This window comes from Propithecus coquereli, unplaced genomic scaffold (genome assembly GCF_000956105.1).
Source record: "Propithecus coquereli isolate 6110/MARCELLA unplaced genomic scaffold, Pcoq_1.0 Scaffold358, whole genome shotgun sequence".
Taxonomy (NCBI): domain Eukaryota; kingdom Metazoa; phylum Chordata; class Mammalia; order Primates; family Indriidae; genus Propithecus; species Propithecus coquereli.
In genome coordinates this window covers 1,003,032-1,028,514 of record NW_012149263.1, presented here as the reverse complement: position 1 = coordinate 1,028,514, position 25,483 = coordinate 1,003,032, and the positions used below count along the sequence as shown (strand labels likewise).

The following is a 25,483-nucleotide window of genomic DNA, read 5'->3' as shown; positions in this document are numbered from 1 at the left end:
TCCCATCTCTGATTTTTCAAAACTCTCTGGAAAGGATGCAATTCCACGAAAAACAGGTCAAGATATTTTTACATAATTAAAATTAACACCCTCAAGGAGTCGCAGTCTCTGTCTCCATGCTCACCCACTGCCGCATCCTACATCCCTCTCCGTCCTCCCACACACCTTCCAGACACCTTCCAGCCACCTGCGCCCACGCTCCCCTCCCCCCTCCCCACCCCTTCCTGTGCTCCTCCCTCCTGGTCCTCCCCCCACACCTCCATCCTCTGCACCTTCATCCCTCTCCTGTGCGCCCAGCTTTCCTCCAGCCTCATGCTCCCCACATCCCATATGTTCTGTTCTCCAACATGAATTTTAAAATCCGTGTTCTAGACCTCTCTCTTTCTGCTATGTTGATGTCGTTATTCAGGAGCCGTCCTGCCTGCCCTCCCTCCCTCCCTTCCTTTCCCGAAGTCACTTCATCCTAGACCTGCCCAGCTGGGCCATGGAGTCTGGAACGCTCTCTCCCCCTGTCTTCCCCAGCTCCGTTCTCTCTCCACCCTGCCTGGCGGAGTCCTTCTCCCCTACGGGGCTCTTGCATCACAGGCTTGCAGCTTTGTCCCCTGGGACACTAGACTGTCCTTGCTTTGGCAGACTGACGGATTGGTTTCTGGGAATCTTTGTGGGCTCTTTAGGACACCCCACTGGGCCTCCCCGCGGTTCGGGATCCTTCCTCCGCCGCTCTTCCTTAGCCTCCTACGGAACTGTCCCATGACTCTCTGTCGCTGGCCCCATTCTCTGCCCCATCTACGCATTCTCCTTCCTGCTGCCACCCCACATCCTCCCGGAACCACACGCTTTCTTACCCTCACCTGAGGAGGGAAGCTCCGACTTACAGGATTTGCATGTCGGGCTGTGGAGGCAAAGAGGAGGGAGAAGCAGAAAGAGGTTCAACAGGCACAGGCTTCATGGGAAACTCGTGACAGGCCCAGCGGGCCCTTCTTGGGGGAGCACCCCAGGCCCAGGCCGTCCCCACCCCCTCCCCCCTCTCCCTGAGGTTGCCAGACCTCTCAGACCTGGAGTCCGCCTTCCTGCACTTGACCTTCTTGCCTGTTGGGAGAGAGAGAGACAACACAAGGAGACAGGACAGAGGACATGAGGATGTGGACAAAAGCCAGCAGGGGGACGATGGGCACCCAGGGACACCCAGGCAGGGGTCACACTTACTGATGATGATGAGGATGCCCAGCAGGAACAATATGGTAGCCAGAGTCATGCCCACAGTCTGCACCGTGTTGTAGTCTGGGGAAGAGGGTGGGGGCGGTCAAGGCCAGGCCAGCACCTCAGCCCCACCGGAGCCCCGGTCCCGGCTCCAGGCTGCCAGGCTGGGGCCCAGAATTCAGGGGTGCTGCAGGCCGGCGTTAGTGTGAGGATGGAGGGCGTGGGCTTGGGCACCACTAGCGCCCCCCGAGCTCTCTATCCTCTACCCTCCCCTCCTGCCCTCTCCCTCTGGATTTTCCAACCCTAGATATATAGAGAATAATTTCCCTCTACTGCCTCCTCCCTGGTCCTAGTCCTGCCACCATTGTCACCCGTCTGGGCTATGGCAACAGCCCTCTCTGTGGTCTTGCTGCCCTGCCCCAGTCCCTACCCCCCACAGCCACAAGGACTCCCCAGCTCAGGGCCCTCCCCTGGCTCCCACCGCACTCCACAGGAAAACCAAGAAGTCCACTCCTTGGCCCTCAAGACCCTGTGTAATCTAGTCCCTCTTCTTCCCAAAACCTCATCCCACTCCACGCTCCTCGCCAATCCTCTACTCCAGCCCCACCGGCCTCCCTGCTGTTCCCGGAGCATATCAGCCTTGGTCCTACCTCAGGGCCTTTGCACTTGCTATTCCCTCTGCCTGAAAGCTCTTCCTCCAAATACCCACAGGTCTCCTCCCCTCACCAATATCCGGGCTTTATTCAAGTGTGAGTGAAACCTTCTTTGGCTGTCCTATGTAGAATTTTCCATCCTCTCCACAACACTTTCTAATCTCATTCCCTCCTTTATCTTCCTTCACAAGAATTAATCGTATCTCATATTCTTGTCTAATAAGACTTTTATCTAGTATATAATTTTCATATTTATTTTCTTGAGTATCTGTCTCTTTCCCCTTGAGCGTAAGGCCACGTAGGTCAGGAGTTCGTGTCTGTCCTGTTCACTGCCGTGTCCCCAAGTGCCCGGAGCTTCGCGGGCACGTGCTCAGTAGCTGTTTGTTGAATGTGAATTTACGGAGCAGCCGCTCTGTACCGGCATGGCCCAGGCCTCTGCCCTCAAAGAGGTGACTTTCCTATTGTGACGAAGCACTACACAAATAAATGAAAATTCTAAAAACAAAGTCATGTGACCACCGTGGCTGTGGTGTGGCTCCTCTTGCCGGGGGACCAAGGGGCGCCTCTCCTCTCTGAGCAGAGCAGCCAGTGTTAGATCTGAGGCCTGAAGAAGGGAAAGGAGCCTTGGCCCGCTGCGTGGAGAGCTAGGGGAGGAGTATTCCTGGCAGAGGGAACAGCAAGTGCGAAGGCCCTAGGACGGGAAAGAAACTGACGTGTAGGCGGAACAGGATGAATGAGCAAAGGGTTGGGTGGGGGCAACAGGAGGGTGTTTAGGGGGGAAACTGGGGCCAGATCCGCCAGACCTGGGGAAACTTCTTTGAGCGTCAGTGCCGTGGGGATGATTTAATGGTGTCATCCAGGTAAATCTTTCCCACAGTCCTCACGAGTGGGAACTATTACTATCCCTTGTTTACAGAAGGGCCCAGAGAGGCAAAGTCATTTGCCCAAGGCCACACAGCTAGAGAGCGGATGGGGCAGGATCCAAATCCAGCAGCCTGGCCTCTGAGTCATTGCTTTTAAGGCTTTCCTTTGTCGGCCTCTCTGATGACTCCAAGGCACCAGCCCAGTGTCCTGGTGGGGCCTGAAGGGGGCTCAGAGAGAGTGTGAGACCCCATCCCCAATCTGGTTCTTCCCTCCATGAACCCAGCTCACGTGAACTGTACCCCACATGGCCACATGGCCAGTGGCCGAAGCCACATATCACTTGGCCATAGCTGAATCCACTTCAGCAGGGCCCCGTGGGGATCTGTAGTCACCCCTCCCTCCAGCCCAGGGTACCCCCATTCCCAAATCCAACACTCACCATAGTAAAATGGGTCAGGTTCCTCAGGAGCTTTGGGAAGGGAGGCAGAGAGAGAGAGAAAGAGAACATTCAACGCTAGGTTTCTTAGCATTTTTCAGGATCCAAATGGGGCCAGTGGCCCCAATAGTGTCTTTGTGGAGATCAGGTAAAGATGATCTAGCCTCGTGGCAGGACACAAGGCCTGAAGAGTGGAACAGAGGCTGGATTCCAGCCCCTACACACTCCGTCGGTCAGTGCCGTCCCATAGGCAGTGCACGATCCAACCAACCGTACATGGCAGTCCTGCTCCTAGACCCCTGCGGAGGTCTGATGTTAAGGACTCATTCCCTGAAAAACACATACGCACTCCTATTTGCATATGACGCCCAGGGGTTAACAGACCCCATTCCCGCTGGTGGACCACGGAACATGACAGCTTCCCCTGATGATGCCCTAAAACTTCCCAGTCATCTGAGAGTGCCCATGGGCGGGTGCCGTGGCTACTGCTCTCACCCAGTGGCCCCTGCCACCACATGCAGTACGGGGGAGCCATGCTGACTCATATCTCATATCACTATATTTTTAAGACACTATTGGTTGTAAGATTCAAAATTAATTTTGCAACGGCTTTCCCTGCATGTGTGTATGCGTGCATGTGTGTGGAACTCTGCCACGTGAAAAATAACTCATCGTTAGAAGTCTCGCCCCCATTTCAGAAATGTTACTGTGTGGATAGAGTGTGTGTGTGTGTGTGTGTGTGTGTGTGTGTGTGTGTGTCTGTGAATTCTCTTGCCCCCGTCTCCCACCTCCCTGCCCTCAACCGTATTTCCCTTCAGGAGAGCTCAGAACACCATTCCCATTCAAGAAGTCCATCCTCGCGGCTCATTCCTCTGACAGCTCTTGTTACACTTGGCCTTGTCTGGAGCAGAATTGTGCAATGTCTGCCACCCGGGGGGCGGTCGGGGGTACCAGGGTAATGCCAGGTGGAGTCCTTCATGCTCTTCTCCCTCCTTCCACACTCAGGAAGGATGGCTTCCTTGTGGTTAGGTGGGATCATGTGACTCATTCTGGCCAAATAATTGTGAGAGAAAGTGTCATTGTCATTTCAGGGCTGGATCATGTGAGTGCCCATGCAAGAGCTCTCTTTTGCCTCTGGTCTGGTGACCTGGCTGTTCAAGATGGCGGCTGCCCCAGTTTTTTTGGTGACCGGTCAACCCGTGATGGACACGTAGCGTAAGCGAGAAGCGAACGCTGGCTGTCCTCAGCCCCTGGGACTTTGGGTACTTTTTGTTACCGCAGCGTGCTCTAGCTAGCCTATACTGACTGATAGAGGCGGCCCTGTGGCAAGACCTTGAATAGCACTGGTTCCCACAGTGTGTCCGTTGTCACACCATGTGGTTTTCTCCTTTCTGCATTTATCTAACCAGCAATGGGTCGCACTGCCCCGCGCAACACAGCACTTTGCAGCTGTCAACCCATTTCATCTCCACAGCAACTGTCTGATGTAGGTGCTATCTTCACCCCCATGTCACAAAACGGGGACACTGGACTCAGAAAAGCAGAGTCAGTTGCTTAAGATTGTTTTTATGCTCGCCTTCCATTTAAGGCAAAAGAAGAGTAATTTTCCATTTGTTGGGGGGATACCAAATAAAGCTAATTAAGTTTTTAAAAAGCCAATCCTTTGAAGGAAAAATATTAACTGGCAGCGTGGGGAACATTTGAATAGGGCAAAAATCATGAAGGTGGTACTCAAACGTGTCGAGATGGGGAAATATTGTTTCTGGAGTTACTTGTGCTCTGTCTTAGCTCCCCCTCCCAGACAGTGGATAAACTTGTTTGACTCATCTCTGCTGCTGATCCTGATATCTATAAAAGGCTGTCCAGTTTCCTGGAATGAATGAAGGAATGAATGAATGGGAGGCCCTCCTAGGCTGCAGGAGGCTGCTGCACCAAAGGTGGAGCAGTTGGGTTATCTCACTTTCGTCTCTTGGTTCTCCGCACACCCTCCCTCCCCCAAAGTTATCAGGAACCCACTGGGTGAGCTCCTGTCCCAGAATCCTCTTTGGTCCCTCCCTGGGTGCTCAGTGCTTCACGCAGAAGACCCTCTTCTGGTCCCTGCTGCCCCAGCAACCTGGGTCCTCCGGGTGAGGCTGGGCTAAGGGTGGAGCCAGGAGGCAGGAAAAGGAATGTGCATTACTCCTGGCCAGTAGCCAAGGAGAGATCAGGAAGGAGGTGGTTGCTATGGCAACTGGGGCATCTTGAGAGGTGAAGAGAGGTGATGGGTCCAGGCACCCCGGGCTGGGTGGGGTCCTGTGTGAGGCTTGGATTTCTAACTCTGTGCCCAATCTGAACCCCCTCTCCTCCTTTGGCACCTCCTCTTGTTGCCCCTGCGGGACTGGCTTCTGGCCAAGCTGAGGGTCCCTCTCAGGGGCGGGGACCCAGGCATAGTTGTGCTAATGCACCGACCCCTTTCTGTGGGCCCCTAATTCTCCCTCCTGCTCTCTGGCAGGAGTGGAGACAGCCTCACCTCCTTCCCCCTCGCTCCCCAACAATTCATTAATTAGTTTCCTTAAGCAGCTTGCGATGCACAACACGCTTTTCCTCCCCCGGGATTTCCCAAGACCTGCGGTCCCCTCTCACGCTGTGACTTGGAGAAGGGGGGAGCAGAGGAGGGGAGGATGGATGAGGAGTCTGCCCTCCCACCTCTGCCGTCTGCTGCCATCGATCCTGCTAACCACCATCTCTGCGAAAAGAAGCCCTGGGTTCCCGCCAGGGCCAGGCCTGCTGCCTCAGCCCTGCCCCCTCTCCCCAGGGTGGCTTCCAGCCTCTGCAGCCCCCCCACCCCGCCCTGCTTCGGATTCTGCAGATCCGGCTGAGTGTAGCAGCCCCCGGCTGCTGGGAAAGGGGGAAGGGAAGGAGAGAGAGGAGTGGGCTTGGGGTTCCCTTCGCTGCCAGGGGCTCCTCACCACCCCAGCCCATGCCCCTGGCCCCGTCCCCAGTGCTGGAAACATTTGCCATGCCATGACCCCCCCCCCATTAAAGCATTCTATCCCTGTCCTGCTGCAGAAGCAGGTTCAGACAAGGGGGCTGTTAGGGGACAATGGTGGGAGAGGGATTAAGGGGGTGCATAACCGGGCTAATGGGTGTGAAATATAAACCTGTGTGCGGCTGGATGGGGACCGGGAAGGACCTGTGTGTGCACACCCAGGTGTTCCTCCTGGACTGGAAAACACCCTGGATGGGGGCTGGGAAGGAGGGTCCCGCCACCCTATTCCCCCCGGTGGAGGCTCACTGCAATGGTTCGGGCCCCACCCCATGCTGCCCTCCCCCCGCTTTCTGTCCCTCTCTTCCTCCCTGTCTCTGTCTCTGCATCCCTCTCCATAGTTGTGTCTCTGCGTCTCTGTCTACTGCTCTCCATCTCTCGCCGTCACTCGCTCTGAATCTGAGTGTTTTTCTGGGTCTTTGTGTCTCTGACTCGGATCTCCTGTCTCCCTCGGTCTCTGGTCTCTGTCTCTTGCGGGCGCTCTCAGTGAGTCTCAATCTCTCTCCCCACCCCCCTTCGCTTCTCCCTCCTTCCCTCTGAACCTGCATGTCAGGGCTTTCAGGAAACATCCACCATAGGAGACAGCGCTGGGAAGAAGAAGGATATGGACCCCCTCCCCCTGCCCACCCCAGGGACCCCAATATCTCTAAGAACCTCTCCGGCCGCAGACCCACCCTCCAAGCCCATCTCTTGCCGTCCGCTACCATCACTATGCTGGACCAGCCACCCGGTTGCCATAGCGACCTGTCCGAGCATCCTTCCTCCCGGGACTGCCACTCTCTAACCGCGGGTCCCGCACAGGGAGGACACCGCAAGGGAGAGGGTGTCCCCGAGACCCCGGAGGGGTGCGCTAGGGGGGCTTCCGCCCGCAGGAGGAGCCGACATCCCCTCCCCACTCCCCTCGCCTACCAACACTGGAATCGCCCACACCCTCTCTCCTAAGCTCTCGGATGGCGGAGCCCCCCTGCACCCCCTCCCCAGGCGACGCTCACCCGTTGTGGGGGTCTGGGTCGGGGTCGCCATGCTGGGCCGGAGCGGGGGGCTGCGGGATGCCGAGCCGGTGAAGGCGCGATGCAGCAGCTGGAAGCAGGACGGACCGATGTGGGGGGAGACGGGGGGAGCCTGGTGTTGGGGGGGCCTGTAGCCAATGGGGGCTCGGGGAGCCCGCCCCCGTCCAGGCCACCCCCGCCCCCGCCCCCGCCCACTGCCGTCGTCCCCGCCCCTTCCCCAAGGGTGGGGCGCCCCCTGCCGGGGCCAAGGGGCTCCCAGGCTTTCCCGCAGAGGGACCGACAGATCAACAAAGCGCTGTCAAGGGAAAAAAGCACGTTTTATTGGAAGTCGGGGCGGCATGGGGAGTCTGGGGGGGCAGAGCCGGGGACGGGGGCGCTGGAGGTGGCGGTGGGCGCGCAGGTGGTGTGTGGGAGGCGCCAGGTGCCGAGGGAATCCTGTGGGGGTGAAAAAGGTGAGAGGCGAGGAGGGGCCTCCAGCCCGCCTCCTCCTCCTCGCCGCCCTCCCTCCACCCTCGCCCCTCCCCCGCCCCGTCGGAGCTGCAGGACCTGGCTGGGTTCCATGGCGCCAGGTGTTTCTACCGCCGGCGGCTGGACAGACCTGAGGGGGCCACAGAGAGTTCGGGAGTCGGGAGGGACATCCTCGCTCCCGTGGAGGAGGGGCCGCGGCGGGGCAACCCCCAAACCAAGCCCCTCCCTTTAGGCGTCCGGGGAGGGCCGGGAAAGGGGTTCTCAGACCTGGCCCTGCCCCCCAAACACCCACAGGCTCCCCAGACTCACGGCGGATGGAGCTGCGGAAAGTTCCCTCCTCTTCATCAGGTTCCCCGGTCCTGGGAAGGCGGAGGCAGGGGAATTGAGGATGGAAAACGGAGGGGCGGCCCTTCCAGGAACCCCCCCAGTGCAGGCCTCATCTCCCAGACCGTGCACGGAGCAGCAGGCTGGGGGGCAGCCGGAAATGAGGAGCACCAGGGACGGTTTGGGTGTCCCAGCGGGTGAACAGTCAGTACCTCCCGGAAGGTGGGGGAAGGGACTTGAAGTTGGTACGGGAGGGGGGTCACAGGGACCTGGCTGACAGCCACGAGATGGCCTGGGCTGGAAACCCAGAACCCCCATCTTCCAGTTGAGTGATCTTGGGCAAAGTGGCTTTACCTCCCTGTGCCTCAGTTTCCTCAACTGTAAAATGGGGTTAATAACAGCACCTATGTCACCGAGGTGATGTGAGGAGTAAACACCCAATAAGTATCAGTTGTTACTTATAACATCATGCATAACCGTTTAGCCTGGCGAAGGTATCCATGCACTGCTGTGCTTTAAAATTTTATTTAAAGAGGAATCAAAGCGCCAGGCTCAGGTCTCCAGGCTAAACTGGGCCGCCTTGTGAGGTGATCTCATTTCACCGCGGCCCTTTCTTTCCGGCACTTTGTGTTATCACGCTTTGAGATTTTTTATCTGCGGGGCCGTCGGAACCGCCCCCACTGGGCTGGGAGCTCGGCCAGGAAGGGCGGGAGGTGTTTTCATCGCTGGGTCCCAGGGCCTGCCTTGGGCCCTGCTTGGCACACAGTAGGTGCTTAATACAGATTCTCCGCCAGGGACTGGCCGCGGGTCGGGTGGACTTCCCGCCTCGCCCCGGCGCCCTCCTGGGGCCGCGTAGAGCTCTTACCTCTGCTGCTGGTTGAATTTGCACCGGCATCTTTTGCCTGGGGGAGGGGGGAGAAAGGCTGAGACTCCTCCGGCCGCCGGGGGGCGCTCTCGCTCCCTCGCCCGGCGGGGGCGGGGCCGGGGCGGGGCCGGGTGGGGGACACTCACTGAGCACGATGAGGATGCCCAGCACGAAGAGGATCCCGGCGATGATGAGGCCTCCGATCCGCAGGGATTGGTAGTCTGAGGGCGGCAGGGAGGAGGGTGAGGGCAGGGAGGAGGGGAGAAGGGCGGAGGGGGCAGGGGGCCAGGGAGTAAGAGGACCCAGGAAGGGGGAGCAGACTTGAGAGGAGGGAGGGGAGGAGGACCAGGGAGAGGAGAAGGATGCCTAGGGAAGTGGGGAGAGGAGGGCGCCCGGGCAGGGAGGAGGGATGGAGGGTGGGGAGGAGGAGGGGAATGGCCAGGGGATAAAGGACGGGAGGCAGCTGAGGATGAGCCCTGCCATACCGACAGAGACCGGGGCAAAAGGAGCAAGAGGACCGGAGCGGGATCAAATGGAGACACCGAGAGAGAGACAGACCAGGGGAGGCCGGACACAGTCAGAGAGAGAGCGAGAGGGAATGGCAGACCATGAGCACGGAGCGTGGGTGGGTGGGGAGAGAGAGAACAGAGAGGGAGGGAGGGAATAAGGAAGGACCGGCAGACCCAGCCTCCCAAAGACAGACGCCCTCACCGTAGGTGAATGGGTCGTGTTCCTTTGGAGCTTCTGGAAAGAGAGAGAAATCAGGGGTCCAGTGCTTCCTTCTGGGGCTCTGCCCTCCTGGGCTGGGAGTTTGGGGGCTGTCTGGGCATGCTGCCCACCCTGCCTGGGTCCTCCCTGCCCCCGCTGCACTTTCCAGCTGAGGCAGGGACCACCTCAGCGCCCAGCTCCCTGACTGATCCCGGCGTCCGTTCCCTGTCCGTCCAGGGAGCCACCTCCATCCCACCCGCCTCTGCCTGACCTGGGGCATCCCCTCCCCTCCCTCAAATGCCAGCCTGTGACTGGACCCCACGTGGAAACCCTCAATTTTCTGGTGCCCCAACTGACTCAGTGTAATTTGGGGTCTCCAACTGGGTTCTTTCTCGAGGTTTTCCCTACCCCTGCCACCCTGGGGGCCGAGGTGGGTGGTGGGCTGCCTCCCCTAGACTCACCTGCATTGGCTGTGGCAAGGAGACCCACACAGAGGACCAAGATGTGGCTGAGAGACACCATTATCCTGGGGGGACACTAAGCGTCAAGAAATGTGTCCCCCTGTCCGCCCCACCACTGGGGCCTGAACCCAAGGGATTAAGTCGAGATAGTCCAGGGACCTAATCATGAAATCCTCAGTCACCCGGCTTGGTTGCCCGGAGAAACAGGGATACCCCAAGCTTCATGGGACATGGTGTCACCAAAACAATCAACACAGTGGGGGGTCACACGACAACAGCAAGGGCAGGCCCAGTTTCCCCAAACCTACCCTAGCAGGGGAGAGCAGGGCGGGGCCTCACACTGGCAGAGGAAGAGACAGACCCGTGAAGACAGCGGGACACGCCCAAGTCCCACCTGCCCTCTGCAGCCTCGCTGTGTCCTGTGAAATCCCAGCTTTCCTGTCCTGGGCTCGCGGCCTGACCCTGGGTATAAATATCTCCCACTTCACCCTGGAGGAATTCGCCCGGCTCAGGCCACCATGGCAACAGCCTGCCTTCCCCCACTCGGGGGTCATGCACAGCCCTGTGGGGCGAGGCCTGGCTGCCACACTGCCACAGGCTGCCCCTGTGGGAAAGGCCACCCCTTCTCCTCTCCAGGAAGCAATGAGAAAAGGGAAAAACACCCTCCCCCGCCCCGCCCGCCTCTGGGTGACATCTTTCACAACCGGACAACACCAGGCCAGTGACATGAGGCCCAGGCTAGTGGGCCTGAGAGATGGAAGACAGATGCCAGGGATGAGTGTACACGGGCTGGCATGCACACGCGCACGCACACGCACACGCACACACACACCCACACACACACGTGGGGGGGAATGGAATGAGACAACACCCTCTCCCCCAAACTTCTGGTTGCAGTGGGCGGGGGTGGGAGGGTGCACACACCATCAGGCACGCGCTACTCCTCATCTGGCCCTCCGGTGCCCCCAAACAGTGACGCAAGCAGACCGACACACGTGCGTGTCCAAACCCCACACCCAGCCAGAGCGCACACGCAGCAGCGGGGGAGGGAGGAGTCGCACCCACACCCCCACCCCTGCGGAACCCCAGCGTCCCAGCCACGCTCCCTCCCTCTTGGGTCAGGCCTGCCTGGGAAGCCACTGGCTGGCCATTCCTGCTCCCAAAATAGGAGGCCCAGCCAGGCCAGGGGTGAGGCCTGGAGGGGAGGGGGAGGGGTGCTCACCCCAATCAGGCTGTCCCCTGCTGAAGGAAGGCCCCCAAACGTCCTGCTGTGCCCGGGGGCTGAGCACTTTGGACCCCCTGGCCCAGAGCTGGACGCGCCGCCCCCAGCAGGCTCCCCTCCCAGCCCCACCCCACCCCAGCCCTCCCCAACAGCAGCTGTAACTGGAGCCGGGGCTGGAGGGGGGCCAGGGGGCGGCCCCCAGCCCAGACCGCCCTGGCCCGCTGGGTTAACTCTCTCAGCTCGGATGGAGGAGCAGCAGGCGGCGGCGTGTGCGCGGGAAAGGCAGGGAACACCGTGGAGAACGGGATTTCAGACACAATCGCGTGCACACACACACACACACACACACACACACACAAGCACGCAAGCGCATTGCTCCCTGGGAATTGGGCCAGACTGGGGCCTAAGGTCACCCCAGCCCGAGTGCCCAGGAGCCCACGGACTCCTGACCCCAGTGTCCTGTGCAGCCCTCTGCAGCACTTAGGGCCGATTTGCGGTGGGTGTGTGTCTGCCGCTGCGAGGCAGCCCCTAGCGACGCACACCACGCACATAGTGACGCCCGCATAGACACTCAGACAGAGCCACACAACTGTCCACTCTCGCAATCGGCCACACAGACACACCGATGCACACCCACACATAAACACGCTCAGCGGTGCAGACGCACAGCCGGCGCCCTCACGCAACCTCAGAGGCCATCAAGCTGGGTGCACGCACGTCACATCTCCATGGGCACCCAGAGGAGACACACGAGCAAGACACCGTCCAGGACACTGCCATAGGACCGGCCACTCTGACACAGCCACGAAGACAGAGGCACACACTTGTTCGCGCCCCCGCACGCGGGCACACGGGCGCACAGCCGGCCGCACAGCCGGCCGCAGGGTCACAGGCTGGCACCCTCGTGTGTTCGCACGTTCCACAGCCACGGCATGTGTTTAACCCCAAACTCTCCTTTTCCGGAGCTCACGTGGCCTCTATGACGCCCGGGGGGATGACACACCTGGTGTCCTCATGGGCAGGCCGGGGTGGCAGGCTGGTGACAGAGGAACCTGCACTCCTGGTTGTGTGAACTGGGACAGCCCTCATGACCTCTCTGTGCCTCAGTTTCCTGCGCTATATACAATGGAGGAATCGCTAAGGTCACACGTGTGATGCTGGGCCGGGCTCAGAGGTTGCCGACCCTGACATTGTCCTGTTGGTAACGCCATCTGAGAGACGAGGAAACCAAGGTGTAGCAAAGCGGCACTCATTCTCCCGAGGGCCCCCTGGTGGTTAAGGACAGCAACTGCCCACAGCGTGGTCAGACACGGGCCCAGACACCACACTCTGCAGGACACAGTCGGGAGCAGTGGGTGGTGACCACACCTGGGCACAGGTGTAGCTCTGACACACACACACACACACACACACACACGCACGTATACACGTGGCCTCAGAGCACCCAGGCAGCTTCGAAAGGCCGCCCCATCTCTCTGTCTGAACCCTCCAAGCCTCTGCCCCTGGTGGCCTGCACCCCAAGGACACCAGCAGTCCCTGGTTAATGATAACCCGATGTTTATGCAGCACGGGGGAGGGGCGGGGAAGGCAGGGGGCAGACGGGGAGCAGGGCATCAGGCCAGCTCTCAGCCAGCCCAGCTTCCTTCCCGCATTGGGCAGACTCTGGGGCGCTAACCGCGTCATGGTGGCGTGGCTCAGCCCTTCCTAGCTGTGTGACATCGGGCAAATGACCTAACCCCTCTGTAGCTCAGTTTCTCCCTCTGTAAAATGGCAATAACAATAGTGTTTGCCTCAGAGGGAGGTTGAGATGATTATCTAGAATAATCCTTGTTAAACAATGCGAACAAAGCCTGGGAACACAGTAAGTGATTTGTTAAAAATGTTAGCTATCATTATTATTGTCCTTGTACCCGCTATTGAGCTGAGGAAACGGCCCTGCTCAGACCGCAAGGTGCTCAGGGGCAGGACTCGGACCTGGATCTGACGTCCGCCCTAAGCACCGCCGTGAGGCGCTCACCCCGTGCTGAACCCCAAAAGGGTATGTTGCCTCCGTCCTGAGTCCTCTCCACGACTGGGAACTGGGGGCCATGCTTGCCCCCATTTGACAGATGAGAAAACTGAGGACTGGTTGCCTGAGGCCACACAAGACTGGGCTGGAACCCAGATCTGTGCGACCTCTGATCTGGTGCTGTTAAGTCCCCTGCCCTCCAGAGAGGCCTCTGGGCGGGCGTGTGCATGCGTGGGCGTGTGGTGAGAGAGGCTGCCTGTTCCTCAACTGCAGGCGGCAAGGGGCACAGTGTCGTGGTTAGGGTTAGCGCCGACCGGTGTCATAAAACTGATCATTTAGCCTCACTTGTGCCTTAATTTCTGTAAAGTGGGGATAACAATAACACCCCTCACAGAGTTGTTGTGAGGACTGAGTAAATTCATGTAAAGCACATAGTAAGTGCTCAATAAATATTACTACTATTTCAGGTTGGGTAACAAGTGCCGTTTATTTATTTTTTTTATGTAATGCTGGGGACTGGTACCGCAGGCTGTGGACTGGTACCAACAGGACCTGTGGGCTGTTAGGAACTGGGCCGCACAGCAGGAGGTGAGTGGCAGGCCAGCAAGGGGAGCTTCATCTGTATTCATAGCCGCTCCCCATCCCTGGCATCACTGCGTAAGCTCCGCCTCCTGTCAGATCAGCAGCAGCATTAGATTCTCATGGGAGCTCGAACCCTACTGTAAACTGCACGTGGAGGGATCCAGGTTGCGGCTCCTTACGAGAATCTAGTGCCCAGTGATCAGAGGTGGAGCTGAGGCGGTGATGCCAGCGCTGGGTAGTGGCTGCAAATACAGATTATCATTAGCAGAGAGGTTTGACTGCACAATACATGTAATGCGCTTGAATCATCCCGAAACCTTCCCCCCTCCCGAGTCCATGGAAAAATTGTCTTCCATGAAACCGGTCCTTGGTGCCAAAAAGCTTGGGGACTGCTGATGTAATAGACAGAATCTATGTAAACCGCTAAGGGCTTTGTCCAAATAAAAATAACCATTTATCCATATAGCCATGATTCTAATCTCCAAAGAAAGAACCAAAATAACACGGAGAGGCCTGGAGCCGGTTGCCTGGGTTTGAATCCTGCGTCTGCCCCCAGCTGGGTAACCTGGAGTGCAGGCTATTGACCCTGCCTTTGCTTCTCCAACTGCGGGCTGTGGCGAGACCAGAACGAGTTAATAGATGAGCTTTTAGGACAAGGCCTGGTGCAGAGTAAATGCTGAAGGAGGGGCGGCATCACCGTCAACGTCTCCTTGGGTTGGCGTCCTGACCCCAGTGGGTGGTGGGCACTCGAGGGGTTAATGTCAGGGTTGGGCAGGAGGTACTGCGTTTGGGGCAGGGCAGTGTCCTGCCGAGCGTGGCCACCAGAGGGAGCAGCTGGACCTGAGCTGTCCCCTCCAAGCCGTGGTGACAGCGCCCACCACGCCCTCCTGGAGCCAGTGGAGGGGGCTGGCTGGGAGTGGGCAGGACGTCCCCTGCCCCCAGCAGCCTCTCCTCCCACCCCCCTCTGCAGAGCCATCCGGTCCCCGCCCTGGTGACATCCTCCTCACACTCCCTGAATGGGGTTGAGCTGAGTGGGGAATCTGGGGAGGGGGCTGGTGGGAAGGGTGGGGGCGACGGCAGCTCTTGGGGGCCCCTCCCCCTCCCATAGGACAGTCCAGTCCCTTCCCCAGAGCTGCTCTTCCTATGTCCTCTGACCCCCTCCTCCTTCCTGCCCTGCTTTGCTGGACGCTGGGTGCCCAGACAGCCCCATTTCCCAAACTGCAGGGAGCAGGGCGTGGGAGGAGGGAAAACTGCAGGGAGCTGGGCAGGGCGGGCAGGGAGGCCAGGAATAAAGACACCAGACAGAGGAGACACATGCGCACACACACTCACACACACACTCACACAGGCCAGCAGACGGACAGAGACCTAAACAGACTGGAAGATCGACAGAGACAGAGACAGAGACAGAGAGAGAGGGAAACAGACCAACTCACAGAGTTAGAACACAAAGAGACACAAAGAGACGGAGAGAAAGAGAAACAGAGAATTAGACGCCAGCGAGACACAGGGAGACCAGACTGAGAGGAGGCCCTAGAAGGAGGAGAGGAGGAGACGCCAGGGCCGGGCCAGCGGGCGGATGGAGGGGCGCCCGGCAGAGACGTAGCGGCAGGTGGGCCGGGCCGGGCGGGCAGAGAAGCAGCTGCCTCAGCCCGGTGGGGGATGGGAGGGGCAGGCGCTCTGCTGCTGCTGCTGGCTGGGGCGGGGATGGGGGTGGCCTGGAGACCCCCGAAAGGCAAGTGTCCTCTGCGCTGCTCCTGCTCCAAAGACAGTGCCCTGTGCGAGGGCTCCCCGGACCTGCCCGTGAACCTCTCCCCGACCCTGCTGTCGCTGTGAGTGTGGCCCTCCGAGGGCCCGAAGGTGGGGGTCGGAGTCCTGGGACCCCAAGGGTTGGGGAGGGGTGCGGGGTCCCCAAGGAAACGCGGGCCCATCAGGATCCCGGGAGGTGGGCAGTGAAGGATGCCGGGATGTCCGGGATTTGGAGGGCAGCAGAGGGGAGACCCCAGAGGGCGGGGGCGGCACTCGGGGGCTGGGAGGACGGACAGCCAGGGGGTGGGCCAAGCACCCCAGGGTCCTTGCCAAGCGAGGAGGGCAAATGCCGGTCTCTCCTGGGACGTAGGGACACACACCCCGGGGCAGGGCGGCATGCTAGCGTCTCCTGGACGGCAGGAGGCTCTGGTCTGGGGATGGAGCGCTGGAGTGGCTTTCCCCTCACCCCCTCTGCCCGCATGCCCAGCTCCCTCGTGAGGACAGGAGTCACCCAGCTGAAGGCCGGCAGCTTCCTGCGGACACCGTCACTGCACCTGCTGTGAGTGGGGCCCGGCTGAGCCGGCCGCTAGCTCGAGGGAGCGGGCGTCCAGGCACGCGTGTGAGGGTCTGTGCACACGTACATGTGTGTGCGAAAGCATCTGTGTTCGTGCACATGGGTGTGCCCATGCCCGTGTGGGCGGAGGGTGGCGCCCAGGGTGAAATGTCAGACGGGGGCAGTAACTCTGGAAAAATGTCTTCCTTGCTCCCTTGCCAGCCTCTTCACGTCCAACGCCTTCTCCGTGATTGAGGACGACGCGTTTGCCGGCCTGTCCCACCTGCAGTACCTGTGAGTGAGGCCAGGGATGGCAGCAGGTGGGCCCGGGAGGAGAGGAAGGGACTCCCTGTGGCTCCCAGGGTAGGGGCAGACAGCAGCTGCGGCCCTGGGGAGGTGTCTGGACAAGGGCCCCTCCTGCAGGGCAAGAGGCCTGGCTCCTGGGGTGGGGTCAGGGCTGCGGATGAGCCGGGCGATGTCAGCCTGTTCGTCCGTTCCCACCTCTCCGTGCCTCAGGATTCACGAAGGGCCTGGCTGGACAGAGCCTACTTCTGGCCCCACCTGACCTGGGGGAGCCCAGGGGTGGGGTGTGCAAAGGAGCCAGAAACAGGAAATGGTTCAAATGAACAGGAAACAGCTCTGGGTTAGACGGAGGTGGCGATTCTGGGATAGCGTTGACGGTGGCGCTGATGGTGGTAGCGCCGGTGATGACGGGATGACCGTGCTGGCGTTGGTGCTGGTGACGCTGGTGTGGATAACGGCGGTGAGGGGTGTCCCCTTGCTGCTGCCGAAGGGGGAGTGGCGGCATTATTGATAACGGTGGAGTGGGGGTGATGCTGGGAAAATGGCGGACCCAATGGCGATGACTGTGATGTTGACGATGAAGTTTTCAGGGTTGGCGTCAGCGATGATCACCGGCGTTGTAGGGGTTGTGTGTTGACGCTGGTGACGGCTGTGGGCGGGGTGTTGGGTTTGGTGTTAATGGCGACGTTGCTGGCACTGGGTTGGCAATGGTGGCGGAGGTGTTGGTATTTATGAAAACGGTGGCCGTAGTGGTGCCGGTGAGTGAAGATGTGAGTCTTGGGCATACAGGGATGCGGGGCTGGTGCTGATGTTAGTGACGACGGTGGCAGTGCTGGTGACGACGGTGGCAGTCTTGGTGTTGATCATGCAGGTTGTGGGGTTGGCATGGGATTTGGTGATATGATGTTGGTACTGGTGATGTTGGTGACAGGGGTGCCAGTGTGGTGATGATGGCGGCATGGTATGGTATTGGGGAGAATGACAATCATCGGTCTTGGGGTTGACGGCGGTGACAGAGGCGTGGGTGCTGGGATGTGGACATTGGTGTCGGTCGTAAGGGATGATGGCGGAGGTGATGGCGCTGGCAGTGTTCGCAGTGAGGCAATGGCCGCGGGGCCAGGTGCACATTCCCTGGGATTGTTCGAGGCGTTGGGGGAGAATCTGGCACATTCTAGTAGCCCGCGGCTTCCACGGGGTGAGCTCCCCAAGTCCCGCGGGCCTGCCCCTCACCTGCCTTCCCTCCACAGCTTCATCGAGGACAACGAGATCGGCTCCGTCTCCAAGAACGCCCTCAGGGGACTCCGCTCCCTCACACACCTGTGCGTGCCCCTGCTGCCCCCTCTCCCGAGCTCACCTCGCACGCCGGCCCTCGGAGCCGCAGGGCACCCTGGCCGCTGATGACGGTTCCTTCTCCTCCTCCACCAGAAGCCTGGCCAATAACCGTCTGGAAGCCCTCCCCAGATTCCTGTTCCGAGGCCTGGAGACCCTGACTCACGTGTGAGCCAAGGGGCTGGGAGGGTGGAGGATGCGGGAGTGTTTGCGGGCGGAGGGGACATCGGTGCCCACTTCCGGCTGGCACACATCACGGTGGCTGCAATGATTCTCACACTCACCCCGACCCTGGCTGGGGAGGGGGCGGGAGCAGAGCCTGCAGGGGGTGGAAGCCGGGTCGCAGCCCCTCCCCGGCCTCTTGCCCCAGGGACCTCCGCGGGAACCCGTTCCAGTGTGACTGCCGTGTCCTCTGGCTGCTGCAGTGGATGCCCACCGTGAACGCCAGCGTGGGGACCGGGGCCTGCGCGGGCCCCGCCGCCCTGGCCCACAGGCAGCTCCGCCACCTCGACCCCGAGACGTTCAAGTGCAGAGCCATAGGTGGGGGCTTTCCCGGCGGGGTGGGAGGGCTAGCAGGGGGCACGGCTGCGGGGGCCCAGGCGCTCCCCTGGCTCCCCGACCTGCCATGTCCCGGCTGTGAGAGCCTGAGCAAGCAGCATCAGCTTTCTGAGCCTCAGTTTCCTCATCTGCAAAATGAGGGTAATAAACAGGGGCGTAGGGCTGCCGTGAGAACTCAATGATGCATCCACTCGTGCACGGCGCGTGGCGCAGGGCCTGGGACAGGAGGCCTTTATAAATGTCCACTGCCATTGTTGGTAAAAGACTGATCACGTTAAAAATACTTGAGTGCCAGCTGCTGTGCTAAGAACTGTGGTGCAACCTCGCCTCCCTTACATTTCCTTTTTCTTCTTCATAAACATTCGTGGGTGCTGGGCAGTGGAGAGGGGACAGGAGGACGAGGACAGCCTGGGCCTTGGCCTCACAGAGCCCACCGTGCAGGGCAAGGCCACCTCCGGACAGTGACTGCCCCGGGAGAGTTTATCGGGGTGGAGATGGGGGGGGGAAGAGGGGTTGGGCCAGGACGCCGGGAGCCCTGGGGGCTGCGGGAGGCCCAGAGCCGGGGCCACACAGACCTGGAGGGACAGGAAGGGCCTCCTGAAGGAGTGGACACCCGAGTTTGAGCCGGAAGGATCTCGGCACAGATGCTGTTAATTCAATAATGGCAGTAATTATCATCTAAGCGTAACACCTGTTTTTGGTCTGTGGGACTCGCAGGACAAGGGATTTAATTTAGGGGCTGCTCTTGATTCAAGTCACTCAGCAAACATTCACCGAGGTCCCCTCCGCAACCCTGTGCAACGTGGACACGCTGTGGGGACGAGCAAAGCGCTGAGCTCTGGCCGCCTGGACTTACAGTCCTGAGGGTTTGGGGAGACAGACATGAAATGAATATTCCACAAATAGATGTGCCCTCACGGTGTGACAAACGCAGGGGGTGATGGGAGGTTGGGGGGGGTGCTGCAGGGAGCCAAAGGAGGCTTCTCTGAAGAGGGGACATTAGAGCTGCATTTAGCTAAGCGAAGAACAGAGGGAAGGGCACTCCAGAGGGAGGGAACAGCATGCACGATGGCCCTGAGGCAGCATAGAGCCTGCCCTATTTGAGGCTCGAAAGAAGGCAGGTGTGGCTTTGGGGTAGTGGCTGGAGGGACACAGATGAGGTCAAAGGTGGCAGGGGCCTCACTGTGGCAGGACTTTGAAACCCACAAAGAGGAGCAAAGACTTTATACTGAGGGCCATGGGGAGCCAGGGAGGGTTTTAAGCGGGAGGTGATCTGATGGCCATTTTTAAAAGATCCCCTTTGGGTGGACATCCGTGGCGGTTTGACTTGTTGCCTCAACCTCGGCACCTAGAAACGGGGCCTGGCACGTAGAGTGACATAGCACAACCTGGAGTCAACGCCTGGCTCCGCCACTAACGAGCTGGACAGCCATGGTACTAAACTGTCATTAGGGCTGAGCTGCTGTAACGAGGCCAAAACCCCACAAATTACAGACAGCAGAGTCCGAGGTGAGCGGTCCGGGTGGGCAGGGCAGTCCCCGGGCATCATCCTTACCGTTGGAAACAGGCTGTGGCACGTACGTCCGCGAGCCAGATCAAGTCCGGGACACGCTGTTTCCGCACAAGCAAGCGAGGCGGACGTGACAGCTGTCGCTTCTGCCCCTGTGCCACCGGGAGCTTGGTCTCGGCGGCCACACCTGACTGCCGGGGAGGGCACGAGGGAGGGTGTGGGGACCGTGTGGCCTCCAGCTGGGCGGCTCCAATCCTATTTCCTGGAGGATGGGAAGGATGTATTTTGTTGGACAACAGGCTGCCTTTGCCACTCAGCCTCAGTTTCCCGATCGGCAAAGTGGAGATGATAACAGAGTGTATCTCACAGGGAGGTTGTGCATTAACAAATACGCTGTCTCTAAGGGATTATTTGATGATGCCACAGCTTGGAAAATACGGGTCACCGTGTTGCCGTGAGTTAACACAGCTGTAGATAAAATTCCACCTGTAGGTCCCTACGAGGTGAGCACCGTGGGTGGCCCTTGTTTCGGAGATGTGCAAACCGAGGCTCAGCGATGAGGACCCTCGGGGTCCCCTGGGCCTGCCTGACTCTCTCCTGCCACCCCCAGAGCTGTCCTGGTTCCAGACGGTCGGGGAGTCGGCGCTGGGCGTGGAGCCCTTCTCCTACCAGGGGGAGCCCCACGTCGTCCTGGCCCAGCCCTTCGCCGGCCGCTGCCTGGTTCTCTCCTGGGACTACAGCCTGCAGCGCTTCCGGCCTGAGGAAGAGCTGTCCGGTGAGCCCCCTCCCCGCCCTCCTGCCTGCCCCGTGGCCTGCCTGGCGGCCTGACCTGCCCCCCCACCCACAGCGCCGTCGGTGGTGTCCTGCAAGCCGCTGGTGCTGGGCCCCAGCCTCTTCGTGCTGGCCGCCCGCCTGTGGGGAGGCTCTCAGCTGTGGGCGCGGCCCAGCCCCGGCCTGCGCCTGGCTCCGACGCAGGCCCTGGCCCCGCGGCGGCTGCTGCGGCCCAACGACGCCGAGCTCCTGTGGCTGGACGGGCAGCCCTGCTTCGTGGTGGCCGACGCCTCCAAGGCGGGCAGCACCACGCTGCTGTGCCGTGACGGGCCCGGCTTCTATCCGCGCCAGAGCCTGCACGCCTGGCACCGGGACACGGACGCGGAGGCCCTCGAGCTGGATGGCCGGCCCCACCTGCTGCTGGCCTCGGCCTCCCAGCGGCCCGTGCTCTTCCACTGGGTGGGCGGCCGCTTCGAGAGGCGCACAGACATCCCCGAGGCCGAGGATGTCTACGCCACACGCCACTTCCAGGCCGGTGGAGATGTGTTTCTGTGCCTGACACGCTACATCGGGGACTCCATGGTGAGGCTGGGCTGGTCGGGGGCGCGGGCTGCGGGGCAGCTTGGGGGGGCACAAGCCCGGCCTCACACTGGGGCCAACGCCCGTAGGGGCCTGGCTCTTCAGCTCCGACGCTACCTGCACACTAGACTCTAAACTCTGGCCCAGCCCACACGCTGACCTTTGTACTATGACCCCACCCCAACACGGACACCCAGACCGTGCCCCTCCAGGCTGGCTGGCTCTGAACCACTCCCTGCCCCCACTCCCAGCCCCCCGAGATCCTGATTCCACTCCCAGCCTCTGGCTCTGTGGCTCTGGCACCCCAGGACTTAACCTGGGCCGTGCCCACCCCCACCCTGACACTCCGAAACCCCCGCTCACCCCTCCAGCACTCTCCTTCCGAGGGAGGCGCAGCCAGGGGAGGGTTCTGAGCCTGGAAGGGCCCTGATCTGACTCAGGTGTTCACTGGGGCTGTGTGTGACCAGGGAGGAGGCTGGGCCAGCGGGGTGGGACAGCGGCTGTGCCCACTGCTGACCGAGTCTGCGGGGGTGTGAGGGACAGAGGGGCCAGACATCTCCCAGCCGGTGGCCCGAGCCGCTGGGCGGTGCTTTCTTTAGGAAGATGAGAAAGCTGTGGGGGTTTGGGGACCTACAGGCTTGTGTCTCCAAGCTGCTCAAGTCCTCTGGGGCCACCCAGGCCCCCAGGCCCTCACCAGCGGCTGCCCCCGCAGGCCATGCGCTGGGACGGCTCCATGTTCCGCCTGCTGCAGCGACTTCCGTCCCGCGGCGCCCACGTCTTCCAGCCTCTGCTCGTTGCCAGGGACCAGCTGGCCATCCTGGGCAGCGACTTCGCCTTCAGCCAGGTTTTCCGCCTCGAGCCTGACAAGGGGCTCCTGGAGCCGCTGCAGGAGCTGGGGCCGCCGGCCTTGGTGGCACCCCGCGCCTTTGCCCACGTCACCGTGGCCGGCAGACGCTTCCTGTTTGCTGCTTGCTTCAAGGGCCCCACGCAGATCTACCAGCATCACGAGATCGACCTCAGTGCCTGAGACCCTGGACGCGGCGCCGGGGACTGGCCTAGGGCGTCTTAGGCTCTGGACGCTTCCGTGGCCGGCCTCCAGGCCAGGTCCTGCAAGATACTGACCGCAGGCCAAGGTCGTCCGCCACAGGTCTAGGCCTTGGCCCACGGGACCTTCCAGGCCGCCCTTCCAATCTGAAGCGACATCTTGGCCGGGGCTGACACCCCCGCCGGGGCAACTTGCAGGCTCAGGCTGGGCCCTGCACAGAGCTGGAATGCGAGTCGGCGCCCCTCCTGCCCCCCCTCTCCCTGCTCCCCAGGGAGGTACTGAGAAGGAGACAGCACTGCCTTCCCCCCAAACTGGAAACGTGGAGGAACAGCCGCCTCGCCGACGCCCCGCTGCTCCTGGGCACCCCCGCGGCTGCGGTGCCTGCGCCACAAAGGGTGGGACCCGGGGAGGTGTCTCCGGAATCCTGGGCACCCAGCAGGGGCGAGGGCAAAGTGTATGGTTCAATAAATGCTCTGTGCGCCACCTCGCCCGGGCGTCGTGGGCTCTCGGGGACCGGGTCTGGTGAAGGGTGTGGGGGAGGGGCGGGTCCCGGGAGCGGTGCTGGGCTGTGGGGGAGGGGCCCCAGGGAAGCCACCGCTGGGCCTGAGTGTCGCTTTGCGATTATGGGGGGTCTCGGGGGATGTTTGAGGGATGGACGGGCATGATTAGGAGACAGGTCATGAGTTTATTGTGGGTCTCTTTTTGAGGTCATGTCTCAGAGCATCGGAGGAGATATTTTTGGGTGTTTTGAAGAGTCTGGGGCATTTTACGGGTTGGCTCATGGGAACATTTTCTATGCCTTGTTGGGTACTGGGGAGTCTCAAAGGAGTCTGGGGCTTGGAAATTCTTACAGAATGTGGTCGTTGTACATTATTAGAGGATCATGGGGACATATTTAAAGCTCTCACAGGGACATTTGGGTATTTGGAAAGGTCTCATGAGAAAGTGGGGTCTCAGGGGTACGTGAGAGGGTCCTGGGGCCTTCTGCTGTAGTCACAAGCTGTCTGAGCGCGTCGCCCTGACACAGGGCCCGGCAGACTGGTTTCCCAGGGATGGTCCCAGTGTGCCCCGGAGCGTCCCAGCACTCCCTGTGGTTAGAGCTCTCTCTCACTCTCAAAAGTGCCCCCCGCTGGGCCACTAGAAAACCTTAAATTTCACATGAGGCTCCCAAGGGCCATGGCAGCAGGGGCAGACCCCGTGCCACCCACCGGGCCTTGAGGGGGCAGCCTGGGGATCTTCCCACAGCGAGGTTCAGCTGCCAGCCTCTGTGCCACCCCCGGTGTACGGCCACCTTCTCCTGGCCCCTCAAACCCCGCCCCAACGCATACACAGAGAGTCAGGAGGCTGCTTGTGCCAGAGGCGAGATCATTTTAGATTAAAACTTGAACAAAGAGACCCTCCTGGGAGAGGCCAGCCGAGGCCCTGGCAAGACAGCGTGGGGAAAGGAGGAGAATTCCACCCCGGAGTTCCGGCTCCCGTGCAGAGCCGGGACCTGGGGACAGAGAAAGGCTCTCCGTGCTCTTCCGGCCGGTCGGTCCTCAGCAGTTATGGGCTGAGCCTGGGAGAGGCGGCAGGGTCAGTTCGCGAGGTGGGTGGAGTTCTTTCTTTGCAGGGTGTGTGTATGCATATATGCACACACACCCCTCGTCCCCCGCGTTCCCCTCAGCCCCGTGCTGTCCCTGCCTTACCTGGAGTGATGAGAGGCGGAGCATCCCCCGATTGGCGACTAGGGAGACAGAGGTGGTGAGCGCCATACCTGCCCCCACCCGCCCTCTCCCGCAGGACTAGCGGATTCCCAGCTTGCCCAGACACGGCCTCCTGGCTGGTTTTCCATTGTAGGGTTGTACAATCCCAGGGATCAAAGCATTTCAGGATTTGGAGCCCTCTGGGGACGATTAGCTATGAATAATAAACCCGGGAAATCTTAGTAGCAGGAACCGTCCAGGGCAGAGCCTGGAGGCCTGTCCTCTTCCTGCGAGATTTAGCTCTTTTCCCCTGAAAAGCGTCTGCCCAGCATGAGGCAGGCGTGCCTGCACCTGAACCACCTTACCTGGGCTTCTGGCGGAACTTGCATTTGCATTTTCCACCTGTTGGGGAGAGGTGAGTGGTCAGGGGAGGAGGCCCTGGCCCTGCCCCGCCGGCTCCCGCCGCTCCCGCACTCACTCATGACGACGACGATTCCGATGGTGCTCAGAACCACGGCGCAGATGAGCCCGCCGATCTGGAGGCTGTGCCAGTCTAGGGGGAAAGCAGAGGGGACCTCGATGCCAGCCTGTGTCCTCCTCATCCACCCCCCGACACCTGACAAATAAGTCCTGAGCACCTATGATGTGCGGGGTGTGGTCAGAGGACAAAATCCCAGGCGCTCACATCCTAGTTCACGCACAAGCGAGCTCTCGAAGGCTCAAGCGGGCGTGAGCCGTCTGCAGAGAAGCTGGGGAGGGGACAGACAGTCGGAGGGCGGCGCTTCTAGAGAGAGGGGTCAGGGAAGCCCCTTTGAGGAGGCTGCGTCTGAGCAGCGGCTGAGGGCGATGCGCTGTCTGAGCAACCGCGAGGCCCGTGTGGTTGGAGGTGAGGGCGGGAGGGAGGCCGGGAGGGAGGGCAGACCACGAGAAGCTGGAGGCCCCATGAGGATTTCGGTGGAACAGCTCACGGCCTCCAGCTTTTCCCAAGTCACACCTTCCCCCAGCTGTTGATTTGAAGCAAACAATGGCTTCTTGTGGCCTGTCCTCATCCCCTCCACGCCTCTAACTCTCTTGCTGCAATAGAACCTTCCCAAGACCACAGGCTGCCACCTCTTGTTCCTTTAATGCACCGCGTCTACTGCTCAATGCCCCAATCCTAGTCCCCCCGACCCTGCCTCTGTATCGCCCACACCAGACCCTCGCCCAGCCCCGTGTGGGACCCTTGGCATAAAATAGCAGCGGGGTTGAGGGAGGGGAAGCGGGGGCACCAGCTCTCACCATAGTAGAAAGGACTGTTTTTATCTGCAAGGAAAGAAAAAAGAACATGAGCTCAGGACAATAGCCGGGGTCCCAGGGGAGGAGGGGGGATGGGCAGAGGGGTCCAGTCTGACTCACCTTCGGGGTCGTTGGCGTCCAGGGCGGGCAGGCCTGGCGGGGAGAAGCGGGGAAGTGGGGGAGATGGTGACGCTGGCTTAGCAGAGCCCTCGGGCAGGGCCGGTGGAGGCTCAGGGGCCTCGGGGGAGGGTCCCCTGAGGGACAGCACGTCCCATCGTGGAAATGTGGACTTGCCCACTC

The 25,483-nt window shown here is 60.6% G+C and overlaps 4 protein-coding genes and 1 pseudogene across 6 annotated transcripts in view; 2 read left to right on the top strand and 3 right to left on the bottom strand.

The window, feature by feature from the left end:
• The window catches only part of FXYD7 (FXYD domain containing ion transport regulator 7), an 8,522-nt gene extending 1,243 nt beyond the window's left edge, over positions 1-7,279 (bottom strand). Inside the window, exons 1-5 of the mRNA XM_012651519.1 lie at positions 7,171-7,279; positions 3,157-3,186; positions 1,207-1,281; positions 1,047-1,089; positions 852-892 (exon numbers count right to left, since the gene is read on the bottom strand). Of these exons, the coding sequence (XP_012506973.1) occupies positions 852-892; positions 1,047-1,089; positions 1,207-1,281; positions 3,157-3,186; positions 7,171-7,201 (220 nt within the window). The 5' untranslated portion in view covers positions 7,202-7,279. The remainder of the gene's footprint in view (positions 1-851; positions 893-1,046; positions 1,090-1,206; positions 1,282-3,156; positions 3,187-7,170) is intronic.
• A 203-nt stretch (positions 7,280-7,482) lies between these two features.
• On the bottom strand, positions 7,483-11,341 carry FXYD1 (FXYD domain containing ion transport regulator 1). 3 transcript variants are annotated; one of them, XM_012651517.1, is made up of 8 exons: positions 11,237-11,341; positions 10,015-10,079; positions 9,557-9,589; positions 8,992-9,066; positions 8,846-8,882; positions 7,966-8,015; positions 7,735-7,786; positions 7,483-7,623 (listed from the first exon to the last, which is right to left on the bottom strand). In XM_012651517.1, the coding sequence occupies exons 2-7, from the start codon at positions 10,073-10,075 to the stop codon at positions 7,764-7,766; spliced, it is 279 nt and encodes a 92-aa protein (XP_012506971.1). In that variant the 5' UTR covers positions 10,076-10,079; positions 11,237-11,341; the 3' UTR covers positions 7,483-7,623; positions 7,735-7,763. The 3 variants fall into 3 exon arrangements, with proteins under 3 accessions (XP_012506971.1, XP_012506972.1, XP_012506970.1); XM_012651518.1 differs by lacking the exon at positions 11,237-11,341 and adding an exon at positions 10,409-10,534; XM_012651516.1 differs by lacking the exon at positions 11,237-11,341 and adding an exon at positions 10,323-10,530.
• Positions 10,617-11,720, top strand: LOC105816159 (annotated as a pseudogene).
• A 3,495-nt stretch (positions 11,721-15,215) lies between these two features.
• On the top strand, positions 15,216-22,343 carry LGI4 (leucine-rich repeat LGI family, member 4). Its single transcript, XM_012651524.1, has 9 exons — positions 15,216-15,658; positions 16,063-16,134; positions 16,351-16,422; positions 17,679-17,750; positions 17,857-17,928; positions 18,131-18,300; positions 20,439-20,603; positions 20,676-21,181; positions 21,891-22,343. Exons 1-9 carry the CDS (start codon positions 15,489-15,491, stop codon positions 22,203-22,205), a joined length of 1,614 nt encoding a protein of 537 aa, XP_012506978.1. The 5' UTR covers positions 15,216-15,488; the 3' UTR covers positions 22,206-22,343.
• LOC105816158 overlaps positions 22,328-25,483 on the bottom strand; it is a 17,909-nt gene continuing 14,753 nt past the window's right edge. The window contains 5 exon segments of the mRNA XM_012651486.1: positions 22,328-22,604; positions 24,274-24,348; positions 24,350-24,461; positions 25,187-25,210; positions 25,304-25,336. Of these exon segments, the coding sequence (XP_012506940.1) occupies positions 22,328-22,604; positions 24,274-24,348; positions 24,350-24,461; positions 25,187-25,210; positions 25,304-25,336 (521 nt within the window).

What these genes read in the sequence shown, in the direction of transcription:
- FXYD1 (XM_012651517.1), bottom strand. Translation starts at nt 10,075, where the DNA reads ATGGTGTCTCTCAGCCACATCTTGGTCCTCTGTGTGGGTCTCCTTGCC. An exon ending in CCTTGCCACAGCCAATGCAG is followed by an intron (nt 9,590 to 10,014) that starts GTGAGTCTAGGG and finishes CTCTCTTTCCAG; the next exon opens with AAGCTCCAAAGGAACACGAC. An exon ending in AAATTCAACCAGCAGCAGAG is followed by an intron (nt 8,016 to 8,845) that starts GTAAGAGCTCTA and finishes CCGCCTTCCCAG; the next exon opens with GACCGGGGAACCTGATGAAG.
- LGI4 (XM_012651524.1), top strand. Translation starts at nt 15,489, where the DNA reads ATGGGAGGGGCAGGCGCTCTGCTGCTGCTGCTGGCTGGGGCGGGGATG. An exon ending in TCCCCGACCCTGCTGTCGCT is followed by an intron (nt 15,659 to 16,062) that starts GTGAGTGTGGCC and finishes CCGCATGCCCAG; the next exon opens with CTCCCTCGTGAGGACAGGAG. An exon ending in CTGTCCCACCTGCAGTACCT is followed by an intron (nt 16,423 to 17,678) that starts GTGAGTGAGGCC and finishes TTCCCTCCACAG; the next exon opens with CTTCATCGAGGACAACGAGA.